This window comes from Scophthalmus maximus, chromosome 7, assembly GCF_022379125.1.
Source record: "Scophthalmus maximus strain ysfricsl-2021 chromosome 7, ASM2237912v1, whole genome shotgun sequence".
Taxonomy (NCBI): Eukaryota; Metazoa; Chordata; class Actinopteri; order Pleuronectiformes; family Scophthalmidae; genus Scophthalmus; species Scophthalmus maximus.
In genome coordinates, this window is record NC_061521.1 from 12488543 (window position 1) to 12505011 (window position 16469).

The window sequence follows — 16469 nt, forward strand, 5'->3', positions numbered from 1 at the left end:
TTACAGCTTTCTCATAGGTTTCTCTTAGGGCAAGTACTTGTCGTTTATTTTTTCTCCTTATACTCACAGTGCTTGCTTTTTTAAGTTGCTTTATCTTTCCCATCATTTATGAACTCACCATGTTCCTCCTGTGTGTGAAAGCCTACTTGGCAATAAGCTTGATGATTCTGATTGTGATCATGGAGTCAGTCCTGCGTAATACACAAAGAGACAGACGACAATGAGCCAGACTGTTCTTCTGCGGCGAATTTGTGCGGTTTTAAACTCAAAGGACGTGGTCACAACAAATTTTGTTTTTGATATTTTGCATGAAGTTAATCCATATATATAAAATATATACTGTATATGGAATATTTTTTTCGTTAGTTTTTCGTTCGTCACTCATCGTTTGGAAAGAACTCTGCTTAGACAAGCGGGGTTTCTCATGTGATCGGGTAAATGGTTCCAGCAGGGAGGGGAGTTGAAAGGCATGGACCCGTCTTGTTAACATGGCGAAGACGTGCTGCTTTTATTTTGACGCCGCACTTCCGGCCGGGCCCTCTGCTGCCTGCGCGTGGCTTGACGCGGGCCAGCTCGTCCGTGGCTGCTGCTGGCTGCTGCAGGCGTGCTATTTGCGGCAGCGGAGAGACCTCCTCGAAATGCCTTTTGTATGCCCGGGTGTTCATTCCCCCCTTCTGCTTTTGTTTTGCGTTTTCTCTCCCCGCCAGCGTCGGACCGACAGCGTTTGTAGCCATGCCCCGTGCCGGATTCAGCGGGCTGTCCTAGCTGACTGAGCCGCTCCAGCAGCGGTGGGTCCGGTGCAGTGCACAGCCGGGGATGAGGCCTACTCGTTAAAGCTCCCCCACCACCCCTCCGTCGCGATGGCTGATGATCAACAACAACCTGGTCTGAAGCCTGCCTCGGGATTAGGCGCTCTTCCGGCGCTGGTGCCGGGACTCCAGGGGCCCGAGGCCAACGCGCTGCAGTTCAAAATCAAGAATTCAATCTGGTAAGGATGGGAGCGACGCTCGGTCCCTCTCGCTAGCCGTAGCCTCCGTCATTAGCGTCTGCGGCTCCGGGAGGCAGCGAGCCGCACAAAGCGAGAGGGCTGGAAATAACACGCGTGCTCCCGAGGCAGCCCGCGAAGGTGTCAGCCGAGACACGACCGCGAGCCGAGGGAGGAGACGCTGTCCGGTGGCGGGTAGTGCGGCGGCGGCGGCGACGCGGTCCCGACGCGGTCCCTCCCCGCTGGAGGGGCTGTGGTGGTTAGAGGCGAGCCCGTAGGAGGCCATGTTATAGATGACACCAGACCTTCCGGTGGTGCTGATGCTCAGGGTGACAGGTGTCAAACCAGGACGGCCCCACACACACACACACACACACACACACTGATCCACAGACACACACACACACACACACACACACACACACACTGATCCACACACACACACATCCACAGACACACACACACACACACACACACACACACTGATCCACAGACACAAACACACACACACACACACATCCACTGACACAAACACACACACACTGATCCACACACACAGACACACACACACACACACACACACACACACACACACACACACACACACACACAGACACTGATCAACACACACACCGTGTCTGTGATGCTCACGAAAGAGCTGAGGGGAAAAAATATTAAAAATAATGTTCTTCTGGCAGCTTTCAAGTATTTACATTTTCTCATTAGTCTGCTGTGGCTTGGGAAATTCTTCAGACAGTTTCATTGTTTTCAGTAAGATTTGATTTAAAATCCACCCATTAATTGTTGTTGTTGTTGTTGTGACACATTTACAGTGGATTCGTCAACCAGACAATTACCCACAGGGATTTTGCAAACTTATTGTTTTGGGTTTTTTTTGCTGTTGTTTTTACAATTAATTGTCGTGTTACTATTATCTCAAATGTTTTTGCGGGGTTTCTCGATTCTCTGTATAAAATTCATGGCCTCAAAAAAACTCACTGTAGGCACATTTTTTTATTTCTTCACAGCAGACCAGTTGGTGTAAATAATAAAATGCATGAGGGCTGAGTTCCACTTAACTGCTTCAGTTTGACGGTCCTCTCACAGGGCATGTTGGTCCACAGTCAGCGGGAGACTGGGGTGATTTTAACGGAACAAACTCATTATTTATGTTATTTGAAACGAGAGCTTTTCCTTCCTTTGACAACAAAAAGTCAAAAAGTGACCCATGGTACGTCCAATACTTTCTATTAATATCTATATACAGTGCGACAATTGCAGTAGTGCAACACTTCCCCCGTCAGCGGAGTTGCTAAAGTGATGATCGTACCCCAAATCTCAGTTTGCTCCGTAGTGTCTGTTGTATCGGGAGCAGGCGATTGAATGAACAAGGAAGGGATTTTGAGATCAAATAATGCCTTATTGATTCCCATGGGGGAAGTTGTGCCCAGAGACGGATTTATTACAGGATAAGAATAGAATAAAAAAAAAAGAATAAGAATAATATCAATTTAAAATAGAACTATACAGAACAATTAGACACAGAATACACAAATTTACAGGTGTGATAGTGAAACATCGTCGTGGAAGTAGCAGCAAGTCGGAGTATGTAACAATTTCTCCATCCTCAAATGTCCCCAGCAGCTCTAGGACGTCTAGGAGCCACTCTGATTTTTTTTTTTCATAGAGCTGATGGTCCGTCCTAAACCTGACCCTTAACCGAGCAGGAAGACCGAGGGTCTTCGGGGAGGTGACCTGGAAGTTCAGGTGGTGGGTGTTGCTCATCACCTGGGTAACACATCCTCCTATAATGAAACAGTGGTGGCAGCATCAGGCTGTGCAGGTGCTTCTCGTCCTTAGCACACAGCTTGATTGACAGCTGGACGGTCCAATCGTCGCATGGTTGCAGGTGTAGATTTGGCGCGCAGTGGTCAAGCTTTCAGTCAGAACCACCACTAATTCGAATCGAGGTTTTCAAAGCGGCAGTTCACAAACCAGCGGGTGACGTCGCGGTGAAGTTGCCACTTGGTTGTGTCACAGACAAACCCTCCGATCTGTGGAGAGACCCTGAGTAGACCTGCCAGGAAAAGGAACTTCCCAAAAGTACAGCATAACGGCTCTGAATTATTATGTAAATGAGAGATTTAAAATTCAAATGTGTCTGCAAACAATTTTAGGCAAGAGAGATTGTTTTTTTCCACTTTGTCAATATGGTGTGTTGTGTGTAAATTCATGTCCAAATAGTTTATTAAATGTCATTTCAAGTTGAATAGTCCGAGAAACTTCTAACGCCATTGTATGTCATGACACTAAAGGAGATGTAGAAAATAACATTTCAGTTTGTCTTGCTTTCACTCACATTTGACTGGTTCGATGCCATATTTATTTCAACACTACTTTAAATTACGATATAAAAAGAAATGAACACAACCAAAAACCACAAGTGTGGTCAGACACATTTTGGGCACTAGTTCATATTTAATACCATACAAAAAAAACATGATAAGAGGGTAGGGCAGCTCATCACATTCATTCACATCTTTTTGCTTTTGCTCTGTTTCCCATTGTAGCAAATCTGTACAATCAAAAGTGGACAGCATATTGGTGAGTATCCATAACACACTGTCCTACTTTGGGACAGTGTTTGTTTGCAACCTAACACTCTGCCGCCCCCTCATTATCATAGAGATGCATATAACTGTTTATTGGTGGAGAATAATGATTCAGAATCAATTTAATAAAATGTGTGTTTCATGCTCATAACCTGGTGAAGTGACTTACTTTGCCTGACGAGATACAAATGATTAACTGAAACCATAATGCTTAAACTTGCTTATCTATCTAGACATAAGATTTTGGATGATGATAATATTAAAGTATGTATATTATATTGGTGCACATTACACAGTATAATTATATGTGGATATAAGTAGGTTATTTACATAAAATTTAGATATGATTATATAGATATACACTGTAAATCAGTGTACTAGTGTTCTTCAAGTTCCTGAAAACAGAAATCTATTTATGCACACGTTGTTTGGGATTTGTCTGAGCTGAAAGTGTCACACACCTTGTTTTATGCAACAATCAAAGCTGCGCGATTAAGCTTTTGTCTATTTTTGTGTCGGCAGTAAAAAAAATAAAATACTGACAGTTAAAAATCTGCATTTCAATTTCAACAAGGTCTGTCTGTTGTTTGGCAGATTTCAGTGGGGCAGGTTTAGTACATTTCATTACAAGTCCATTTAAGATAAATAAAAACAAACAAAATGTTTCTTTACACCAACATATGTCTTTCACATCTGGACTGTGGTTCTAATTTGGGGAATAATACAAAGGTGAGAGCACAAAATGTTCAAAACACTTGTAATGTTAATATTTAGGGGTGGGTGATATGGATGCTATGTGGGTAGTTTTACTTTTATTATGATTTTTAAAATGATGTTAATATACTTCCTGATGTTGAAACAACTCATGGCAAACTAGGATACCTCTAAAACCCTATAATGTGTCCTATTTTGTATGGATATTATCATGGTATAAACACTATGAAATTCGCTGGCAATTGATTTTACATTTATGTTTCCACACCCTAATGATATATCACAATAACTGTTTTTTAATATCACCCCTCCTAAGGAGGATGACATCAAAAAACTGCACATCTCAGCATTTTCCCTTTATTTATGGACAAAACTTTCCAGAACTGTTCAGCTCATATTTAATGGTACAATATCAATATTAATGTAGGTGATGCTACATGTTGTGGATTTTGACTCAATGTTTTCCATTTCTGAGTCATTAAAACATGATTCTGGACTCCAAAAAAGAAAATACAATCATGTCAATTAGATCAAACATCTGCAGTTGCCCCGGTTACCTGTGCAAATGCTAATGCCAGGTATTCAGGCAATTGTAGAGAATCCAAGAAGACAAACACAAACGTAAAAAGCACAAAAGGTGGAAAAGAAGCAAATTAAAGCTCCGACCCTGGTGTCAGCAGAGTAATTCACTTGCTGCTGTTAGGGACGCAGTGTAGTAAGTAGCGTTTTCATTCACTGCTCATTGGACGACAGCTCTCGCCTCATTCATTTAAGTATCGGTTCCCCTGGCAACAAAGACACAAATAGAAACGTACAGGTGAGATGAATCCATTCTTAGAAACCAATTGAAAAGCAGAAGGGGGGAAATCAATAGTCAGGAGGATGAGTGCGACTCTCGTGCCCGTGTATTTTTTTTTTTTTTTAAATCGGCGCCAAATTCTGAAACAGACATAAAGTAGGATTTTCATTAATGGCAGCTTTGACTTAATCCTCTGTTTAAATCATGAAACATGCGGCACATGTATGATTCTTTTTGAGTAAAAATGTGACAGTCTGAGTGTTATTGCCTTATTTTTATTTGAATAATCTCTGGACTTTGCTTGTGATTTATTTGCAGCAAGATGTTGAGAAGTTTACAGACATCGAAAAACTCTACCTCTACCTTAAGTTGCCTTCTGGTCCCAGCAGTGGCAATGATAAGAGGTATGTCACAGACACACACTCCTCTCATGTTTTTCTCTATGCTCTTTGGCCTTATTTGTCGCACGCACGCACGCACACGCTTTGTTGTGGCTCTCATTACATTACTGGCACTGTTGTCTGATTGCTTGTCAAAAATTCAAGCCTCTATCCACTGGCCACTTCACAGACACAGTTCAGGCTCCTAGAAATGAAATAGATTTTCTTTCTTTTTTGATCTGTGATATTTTTTGGGGGGGTGTTGGTCACTGGTGAGGTTTTTTTTTTCTTTGTACGGAATTCTGGCTCATTTTTCAGCTGTGTGATTGATTATCATTGTGACGCAAACCACTGATCTATGTAGATTTTTGCTATACCTAGCTGTCTGTGTTTCATTTGTTTCCCCATATCAATTCATCACCCCAACCCCCAAATTCTGCCCATTTGGACTGAGAATGAGAGGGGGTCCTCCACTCCTGGATTATGGTATTGGCAGTTTCTGTATTAACAAAAAATGATGCGTACACCTCACGGCCACCGCCTCACCAGATGTGATTTTCTCATGCACCAATTTCAGCGATCAGAGTTCCATGTCATCGAGCCGCACTCAACAGATGTATGCATTCAACTGGATACGGAATCACCTAGAGGAGCACCCGGAGACTTCCCTCCCAAAGCAAGAGGTGTATGATGAGTACAAGTGAGTGTGCAACCTTCAGTGGGAGGTCAGGGGAGGTGAAGGGAACAGAAGAGGAGACCAGTACGTACATATGAGCTTTTAATCCTTTGGCGGATTCTCTTCTCTTACAGGAGCTATTGTGACAATCTCGGCTACAATCCACTGAGTGCGGCAGACTTTGGAAAGATCATGAAGAATGTCTTTCCAAACATGAAGGCACGTCGACTGGGCATGAGGGGCAAATCCAAATATCCTTTTATTCCTATGAACCTGTCAACACCGTGTGACAGTGTTTGTGATGCAGTCTGTCTGTGTGAAGTTTAGTTGAGGGAGTTGATCCGGATGTTTCCTGCTGTAATTTTGTGTGCACACTGTTTTAATAATCTCCTATGAAGAGCCAGCCATCCTTCTTAATTATGTGTATAATATTTTTCGGGCATTTTACACCTTTTTTTGAAAGAGCACAGAGACTAGTGTAGAAGGAGGAGGGAGAGTGGGGGGGTGACATGCAGCCGAGGGCGGCAGGTTGGTGTCTGTGGAGATCTTCATTCCTCCAGCTCATTCTTGACCAAAATGCTTTACTGTCTGTGTTGCTTGCGGTGGAAAATCTGTTCCGACTTTGACTAGACATAAGGAAAGTGTTGTTTAAACTGTAGATTTATCAATAACACAAAAGAAGAGGCACATGGTGTCAACAAAGTGCCAGTGAGGAATCAAATTTTATAAAATATTGTAAATATTTGATGTAAGCAGAGTGATTGGGGGATTTATCAAGTGCAAAGAGGTTTTTTAATGCTCTTGTGAATATTTCTAAATGGTGTCAAGTTCTGCTGTAACTAAGACTTGGAAAAACAAAACCTCTATTGCCAATATTCTGTAGCAGCGTATCATTTGGCACAGAGCAGAAAAGCTAATGTTTGGCGTTGCCATTTGTTTTTTTACGATTTCTGGCAGATTTTCAGAGCAACTCCTCTGTCGATGTTGGATAGAGGATAGATTAGAAACGGATTTCAGAATAGGGGTTTTGGCCTGACTCGGTGTAAGTTCGGCATTTCTGTGTCCACAGTCATTATGTTTCAGATGCCTTAACTCCTTCTCACATACTGTTATAGTGGGTTAAGGAAGAAAGCATTTGTTCACATGCCTTCTTTACCGAACCTGGATCTGCAGAAGTCTGGTGATGGGGTAAGTTTCATCATAACATTTTTGAAACACAAAGTAAAATATGTGGTTGACACTTGTCAGATGCTCATGATGAACCTGCTGCTGTGCTGTGTCTGACTGTAGTGTGAGCTGATGGAGTCGTCGGGCCAGTCGCCAAGCGCCGAAGACGAGATGAGATCCGCAGCCTGTGGACTGGTCTGTGAGTGGGCTCAAAAGGTCCTGAGTCGTCAGTTTGACCACGTGGAGGACCTGGCCCGCTTCCTGCTCAACAGCCACTACATTGGTACTAAGTCCATGGCTGCTCTCACTGTTATGACCGGCACACCCACAGGTAAAGACGTCCTCTGATCTGTTGTCTTATCTTTACTGTCTGTCTGTCTGTCTGTGTGTCTGTCTGTCTGTGTCTGCGTGTGTGTGTGTCATCTCTATGTGTTATTTGAGGTTATGAGGATAAATCCTTTCAGAATATCATTTGTTGTTTATTTTTATTTATTCTCATAATGATCACAACTAGACATAATTTTTTTACATGTTTATGCCTTTTAAGTTTTGTTAATTTAGGTCCGCTAAATCCTAATTCAGATGTAGATCTTTGCCTGACTAAGCTGTTAAATGTCAATTGAAACTCACCTAAAATCCAAAGAAACAATTCGTGTTACACATTATTGAATAAGGTCTCAATGGAAATTGGAAATTCTCCATCAATGAAGAATATTGATTACTAAGCCTTATCCCATTAAAGAAAACCGGTTATGGAGACTTAAGAAACAATAGATTAAGACCTTCTCATTAATAAATAAGTTAAATGACTTTCCGACATAATGACATTTAATTATTTTGTGATATTAGGCAAGGCAGGTTTATGGTAATGGCAGATTTCTAAAATTTTCAACCTTTTTGCAAGTTTAAAGTACTTGTTAATATTGCACATTATATTTTCTTTGGTTATTGTATACGTGGATCTACGAGCTGCAAACATAATCCATTGAATTTTTCCTTCATTGACAGGTATGAAGACGCCAACTCCAGCCTCTGCGTTTGTGCCCACAGCTGAGGCAAACTCTTTCCAGCCACAGGTGAAGACCCTGCCGTCGCCCTCTGTTGATGCAAAGCAGCAACTGCAGCGAAAGATCCAGAAGAAGCAGCAGGAGCAGAAGCTCCACTCGCCCCTGCCCAGTGAAGCCCAAGTCAAGAGAGAGGCCAGTACCCCTGGCCCCACCATTCCCTGTGGCAGCCCTGCTCTGCTGTCCCCTCAGCCCACCATAGGCATCGTAGTAGCAGCTGTTCCCAGCCCAGTCACGGTATGTGCCTGAGCTTCCCCTCTAATTGTGCTGAAATATGTGATTGATAAATGTGCCTAAATTTAATATGATTTTCTCGCTGTTTTTCTGCCAGGTACAGAGAAGCAGGCAGTTAATGACCTCACCCAGCCCTGTAGGGACACAAGAGGGGAAAGTGTTGCCTGTGAACTTCCAAGTGGTCACTCAATCTCTTAAGCAGTCTCCCAAAACTGCCCAGAATATCTCAGCCAGTCCTGTGGGTGACCGTCTGGCACGACACAGCACACGATACGCTCAAATCCTGCCCAAACCCTCCGCCACCAGTGCCATCACGCTGCGGTCGCCCCCCACCCTGCTCATCACCAACAGCCCCATAAAGACTGTGATGCCCACTTCCCACGTGAACGTGGTGAAGATGACGGCGATCGCGCTGGCTCCCAGCAGCAGCAGCAGCACAACTGTGCGCCCCGCCTCGGCGGGTGTGACCACCATAGCCCCTTCGGATGATTCCCAACAATCGCATGGTGTGAACCTGGCTGCGGCTCAGTCTCCTGCAATCAGACCCAGTGCCCCGGCCCCCACCCTGAACCTCTCCTTTGACACTAAACCGGCATCTGAAACCGGAAATGACAATAACCCCACCTCCAGCACAGAGAAAACTGCTGCTGGGGTCAAAGAGGAGAGAGTGGCTAAGTTCAGGGCTGCCAGTGAGCCAAGCTTCCTGGTCAAGTGTTCTCTGGGACCAGATAAAGGATTAAGGTTAAAAAGTGACTCCAAATCCCCTCTCACCTCGGTAGTTGTAGCTGGGACTCAGGACAGCAATAACAGTAACTGCCATGACAGTACTTTGTACTTGACTGTTGATAATCAGAACTCTAATGGTAACGCATCATCAAATGGGTCATCTCTTGTTACCACAACGTCAAAGGATCCCTGCCCAGATGCCAAGAGCCCCAGAAAGCGCACAGGCCCAGGCGTGGAGTCCCATGTGATTCCTGTGAAGAGGGTGTTTATCTCCCATCAGCCACTGGCCTTAGTTGACAATCTAAAACCTGGAGTTAGTGCCGCAGTGAAGAGGATCCCCCGACCGGGAACCCCTGCCAGACCAGAGAGTGCCCCCTGCAAAGTGACTGTGAAACACACAACCATAGGGCCCACCCAGATCCTTGCACTCTCCGACTCGCCTATCACACACACCGAGGGCTCGCAGACTGTTGTCAAACCCCAGGCCTTGATGCTGAAACACGATGACCGTTCTCTCAGCACTGACGCCAGCACCGGGGCAGCTGGAAACAACCCATCTGATCATGCGTTGCTACAGCAGATCACTGGGGACCCTCGTGCCATACCAGCCAACTCAGGAGCACACAAAGCCTCTGTGATGAGTGATTTAAAGAGCACAATATGGGAGGAAGGACAGCTTGATGAGCTTCGGAAGCAGGCGTTTGCTCAGCAGATACCAGCAGAACACAAACAAGCCCCTACTGACCAACTTTCCATTATAGCTCAACCCCCTGAGGGCTCGGGCCAGCTCACCCTCACACAGGAGATGGTTGACTTCGCAGGATCTCAACCCAACATGGACTACTTCCCATTCAATGATGACGACATGACCCAGGACAGCATTGTGGAGGAGCTGGTTCAAATGGAGGAGCAAATGAAGCTGAAGGGTCTGTTTAGTAGCTGTGTTGACGTGTCTCTACAAGGCCAGTCGGCCAGCAACCAAGGCTCTATGCTAAATGCTCACCAGGCCAGCACCACCTTCTTCCACTCTGCCCACAGTAGCACCACTCCTGTCCAAACTCCCACTCCAACACCGACACCAACCCCGACTCCCACACCCACTTCTGAAATGACGCTCGGGCACAGCATGACGAGAGAGAGCCCCTGCTCCCGCATGGCTCCCATCACCCCTGTGGATGGAGCCATGGGTCGCCACACCCCCATCAGCACGCCACTGTCCAACTGCAGCAGCAGTGTCCCCCCGAGCCCCGTAGAGTGCAGGAACCCTTTTGCCTTCACTCCCATCAACTCAAGTATTACTGGTTATCATGATGCCAGTATCGTCTCCAGCAGTCCCGTGAAGCCCATGCAGAGGCCAATGGCGACACACCCTGACAAGGCCAAACTGGAGTGGATCAACAACCGCTACAACAGCAACTCTGCCGGCCCCTTATCCAACCATAGTATTGGTATTCTGCCCAGCTACCAAGACCTGGTAGACGACCAGTTTCGTAAGCCACATGCTTTTGCAATTCCCGGCCAGTCATTTCAAGCCCAGACGAGACAGGATGCTGGTCACTTTGGCCGTTTGACTCCCATTTCCCCAGTGCAGCAACAGCAACAGCAGCAACAACAACAAACACCACAGCAGCAGCAGCAGGTAACAGGTGTAACAACTCCCACTCAACAGGAGAGTTTTGCTGTGCCTGCACCGTTAGACAACAAAGCATCAACATCATCTGCGTCCGTTACCTTCCGCTGCCGCAGTGTCAGCCCTGCAGTGCGCCAGAGGAACTTTAGCGGCAACACCGGCCCTCCAACCACTACCACCACGAATACCACCACCACCACACGTGCTGTGGTTTCACCCTTTAACTCCCCCATCACCTCTGAGGTGCTCAGCATCCTGTCCAACAGCCAGACGGTCGGCTCTGTCCACAGCATGGCCCAGCGTAGCCAGTCCGTCCCCCTGAACATCATGATGCAGAGTGAGATGCTGCCTGTGCAGGGTCAGAGCAACACCGCCAAAATCACCAACGTTCTCCTCAGCAAGATGGAAGCTGATGGGGATGATTCTGTCCGTGGCCTGGGCATTAACAACCTCCCCTCTAACTATACGGCCCGTATGAACCTCACACAGTTCCTGGAAACGACTGGCTTCACGGGTGGAAACGCTCACCAGACTGCACTGCCTGTCGGCTCTAGCCCTGCTGCGTTTGAGCTCCAGCAGCATGGCTACCTCACCACAGGCAGTGGAGAACAGGCGAGTTTCTCTAGTGGGGAAAGCCAAGCACAAGCGGGTCCTGGTGAGCAAGACCAGCAGCAGCAGCAGCAGCAGCTGCAGCTCCAGGAGAATCCTGTGCAGACACAACCACAGCTCCTCCTCCAGAGCACACAGCAGCAGGAGGCGGAGGACGAGCAACAACAGCTAGATTTCAACAACACTGTCAAGGACTTGTTGGGGGACGATGGCCTCAACCCCAGTTCCCAGTTGGTGGGTCAGGTAGCTTCGGAGCTCAACGCCGTGGCGTCTGACTTCACAAACGACATCAGACTCACCTCAGATCTGTCCAGTAGCATCACTGACCTTAACACATTGGACACCAACCTGCTGTTTGACCCAAATCAACAGCAGGAACAATATGAAGATTCAACACTGGAAGAACTGAAGAACGACCCGCTTTTTCAGCAGATATGCGGCGATACTGTGAACTCGGGTTTTGACTGGCTTGAGAGCAAAGACCAGCCTACCACAGTGGAGATGCTGGGCTAATGTTATCTTTTACTCTGTATGATTTCTGTTCCTTGCTCGTTTGGTGCATATGTAGTATATCTGTTTTAAACTATAGTTTGTTGGGATTCGTCTGGACTTTGCCATTCGTCCTGTTAAAAGTGCCAGGCTTAGCAGAAAAATCTCTCCTACTGACGTTTAGTTCCTTCTCTCCTTCTACATTTGTCAGCCGGAGTTTCAGTATTCGCAGTAACCACTTTTTTCCCTCATCTGAGATCAGAAATGTAAAAAAAACCCTCTTTGTTGCAGTATCCACTTATAAGAGCAGATTTGTGTGGTATGGTATTCTTCCATGTTATAACCAATCAATAATGCAATATTTGTGTTTAATGAACACGTCATGAAAGTGAGATGGGTAGGAAATTTGGCACAAAAGACTTCACCAAAAATGTATGCGGTTGTGTACTAGTTTCAGTGAGTGCAGTTCGAGGTCAACCCAACAGCAACAATATTGGAGATTGTAGTGTATGCACATGATAGTTGTAGTACATTCACCTGCCATATCTGAATATTAAAAAGGGCGGCATCTCATGCTGCCAGGTGCTGAATTTATGACATAATCTTTATACATTATCATAAACCACATCGGTGGAAAACTGATTTACATCCGAGCATTGTCCACGATTGAAATTTTCTTAAAGCCTATACTTCTTGTACTGTTTAATATCTTCTTAAAGGGAGTAGGCGAGTCAGTAGGGAGACGGTGGGAATTGAGGGCCTCTTTGTGGACTATACATTGAAAGGAATCAACAACTTGGCTGCCTTATTCCCGAAGTCCAAGGCCTTATGCCATCTTTAGAGAGACTGTATATAGTATAATGTTAAGATATCTTCAGAACCATCCAGAGCTTCATCATATCAAGGCAGCTGTTACTGTGATATTTTCAGTACTATTTCTTATTCTGTTTTTGTTTTGCAGTTACAATATAGACGCGTATTGTATAGGCAAACGACTACACTCTGTGTGCCCTTATCAGTAATGGATTTAGAGGAATTGGAACATGCTGTCATTTCATGAAAACCGCGGCAGCCACACGTCACAGATTTCATTGGCATGCTATACTCCCAGCGTGGATAAGAATATTGATGGTATGGAGAAGGCTTAGTTACATTAAAAAGCTAAAGGCTGACACGTATGATTTTGATGTCATTTTGAGATCAAGTGGAAGACTAGTGTGTTTGTGGAGACCCAGCCTTATTTCCATACCAAAGATGATCTGTTTGAATAACATAAGAGATTATTACACTTAAGAGACACTCCGAGCAAACAACGGGGAAATGAGCAGCGTCTGAGATATATTGCATTTAAAGAAAATGATGATTAAGTCGCAGAAATCTTATGTACAGTATGTAAATTTGTGAAATGGTCACTGTCCTATGTTTTATAGGTAACCATGGACCTGAAAGCATGTTGAAACCATCACTGCTAGCCAGGTAGGCTCTGTGATACAGTAGGATACTTGCTTGAGTTTTTGGCTATTGTCAATGTTGTATAAGTCATGTTTAAGCTCCATCTGTAAATAGGATAGATACATAGAGATTTGATGTATCAAGACACTATATTATGGCCCTTATTCTAGCTAAGTATGTGCCATTTTAAAAGAAAAAAAAGCTTAACAGATCTATAGTCGGCAAGATACTGTATGTTGTGTGTTACATTTCTGGCTCAATGTGTCGTAAAAAGTAATGCTGTCTGGTCTCGCTTGCTGATTTAATTTTATTATTTTTTTCTATTCAAAGATAATAGGTCTCTGCGGTTGCAGAAGTGATGTGTGCTTTGAGCAGGATCAATAGCATGGTTTAAAAAAAAAAAGTTGTAATACTGTTAGCTGGTTGCAAACATCTCTGTGACAGACATTGTGCTCAAAGCCTTTCAGCAGACACTGGAGAAAAAAAAAAGATTACTCATGTTTCAACAAACTTTGGAGGTTCACATTATTGCACTAAATTTTTATGACACATGGCTTTGCCACATCTTTATGGACAAATGTAACGATGGAAGCCCGCAAAAAAATGAAAGAAAAGATTTATGACAAGCTGAGTAAGGAAATTAACTGAATTGTCAGAAAATGACTAATTGTCTTGTAGCAAAATGTGCATTAATCTCAGTGAGATACACATTTCTTACTCATTCTCGTACATGAGAATATAAAGCATCAAGGGGGAAAAAGTTAAATAACCTTTTAAAACCTACATGCTCATTATGTTGATAAATGATTGTACGCACGCATGTGTGATGACTTATGTTGTACTTTGTATTCTTGGTAACCACTGTCTTCTGTGATTTGGGCAGGTTCTGTTAACCAGACTGGCAGTGCTAGTTTTATGAGTTACATTACATTGTTGTGTGCTGTTTACTAAGTTAAGGTTGTTCTATATGTTATGTTGACGACTGTTGTCTGTTGATTTTACATATTTTGCTAAATGCATTTGTGAAGAAATTTTAACATTTTTCTCTTTTTTTTAACAATAAGGCACTGATGTTTGAATATGAATGAAGGAAATGCACCTCTTAATGTGTACAGGAGCTCCATCAAGCGGTGAATGATTCTTTCCCTATGACTGACCCAGAACCAACTCTGTTTGACTATCTTGTCCATTTCTACCAGTAAAAAAAAACCCCTCCTCTGTGGTGTTGTCTGGTGTACTGCTTACTGTACAGTAGCTTGTTAATATTGCAAATGCGTTGTTTCTTTTTTTTCAATGGAAAGTACTCACTGGTGAGATTTTTAAAAGTGGTTTTAAAAGCCAATAAACTTTTTTAAAGAATAATCTTATGTGTTGAAGTGCTGATCATTTTGTATTTTATTGCAGTAAATAAAATAATAGGAAAGTCATCTTTCAGGTGTTTGTAACTTAATAATAGTCAAGGATTAATAGTTGACCTACGTTGATTTATTAGCTTTTAATTCCCATAATGTTAAAATATAAACATGACATTTTAGTAATGAAATCTGGGATTTGTCTCTAATACAAATGTTAAAAAGACAAAAACTAAATTTTGCACTGTCCCCATGCAGATTTATGACATGACGGTGTTGGTTTTCCAGATGTTACTGTGATAATGATGTTTATTTTTTTTTGGTCACACACTTTTAATATTTTAGCAGTCAAGTCTATGCAAATGGGAAAACCTTTCCATCACCCTCTTGACATGAGGTCGGAGGTCATCAGGTCTTTAAATGACCTCTGAGGTCAGTAGGGGGTGGCCTCTCCTAGAGACCAGCTTCAGCCAATCAGAGCCCGGCTCGATGGTCCCCTGCTCTTCTTTCCCAGGGCCTCCTGATATTCATAACATGTTAATGACCTTAACCCTATTGATCACGGGCGGGCCCAGTGCTAACCTCAACCTCCACAAAACAACATTTGGCAACGTGAGTCGACAAATTTCACAAGGAATACATGATCATTTTTCCTGTTTGTTCACAACATATCAATAACCAAACAATGTTGAACTGTAGGTAACGATCGATAACAATACAGATAACGCATCTACTGTTTTAAACACCAGACTTCATGGAGATTGTGTAAGAGTGAAGATTTTAATTTTTTTTGTCAATCGAAATAGAATATTAGCAGGATTTCATCTCTGTCTACTGATGCGTGTCAATTACTAATTGATAAAACATCCATTGCCATATATATACACACACATGTACGTATATATTTATAAACATAGTATACACAAATATGTAATAGTAGATGCAAATGTTTCTCCCTAAATTTAGAATAGTCAACCGAACCACATCTTCCCATTAGTGTCTCCTGTATGTAAGTGTTTCTCTGCTGAAGGTTCAACAGCACATCTAACCTGTTTTTACACTGAATTAAACAATTTGAGCTCCAATTTTCAAGTAGTTTGACTTTTAGCCAAACATGATGTGATTTGGACACTCTGCAGCGACTTTTGAGCTGCCGTACCGGGTCCTTCCTACTTTGTGCACTGGCTCAGGAAGATGTTGGCGACTGTACAAATACTGTATAAACGACTTGGTCTGCACAATAACAATGCACAGGATAGATTTGACAGAACTTTCCTGTCATGTTCATCTATGGAGAATCTGGCCTGTCTGGCTACATGAATGGGTGCAGTGATGAACTATGTTCATCTATTTGTGTTACCTTGTTCCGGAGATGGTAGTATTGTCACAACCTTTCTATATTCTTTTTTTATCATTTTGCATGTCTTTTCAATATACTAATTATAAAATCTAAAAATGTATATATGTATATAACTGCATAAAGTATACTCAAAATCTAAAAATGCATCACGGGATGCTATTTAAATGACCATTGGATTTGAGCATTGAATTATTTCTATAAGGCTTTGGATGATTAAATC

General features: G+C 43.4%; 1 protein-coding gene across 3 annotated transcripts; it reads left to right on the plus strand.

Annotated features, from left to right (window-relative positions):
- The first annotated feature begins 560 nt into the window (after window positions 1-560).
- On the plus strand, window positions 561-14899 carry LOC118315238 (DNA-binding protein RFX7). 3 transcript variants are annotated; one of them, XM_035642360.2, is made up of 10 exons: window positions 561-988; window positions 3556-3589; window positions 5429-5514; window positions 5890-5976; window positions 6068-6190; window positions 6301-6417; window positions 7270-7354; window positions 7457-7664; window positions 8342-8634; window positions 8729-14899. In XM_035642360.2, exons 1-10 carry the CDS (start codon window positions 861-863, stop codon window positions 12107-12109), a joined length of 4542 nt encoding a protein of 1513 aa, XP_035498253.2. In that variant the 5' UTR covers window positions 561-860; the 3' UTR covers window positions 12110-14899. The 3 variants fall into 3 exon arrangements, with proteins under 3 accessions (XP_035498253.2, XP_035498254.2, XP_035498255.2); XM_035642361.2 differs by having other exon boundaries at window positions 5938-5976; XM_035642362.2 differs by lacking the exon at window positions 5890-5976.
- The last annotated feature ends 1570 nt before the right edge of the window (window positions 14900-16469 follow it).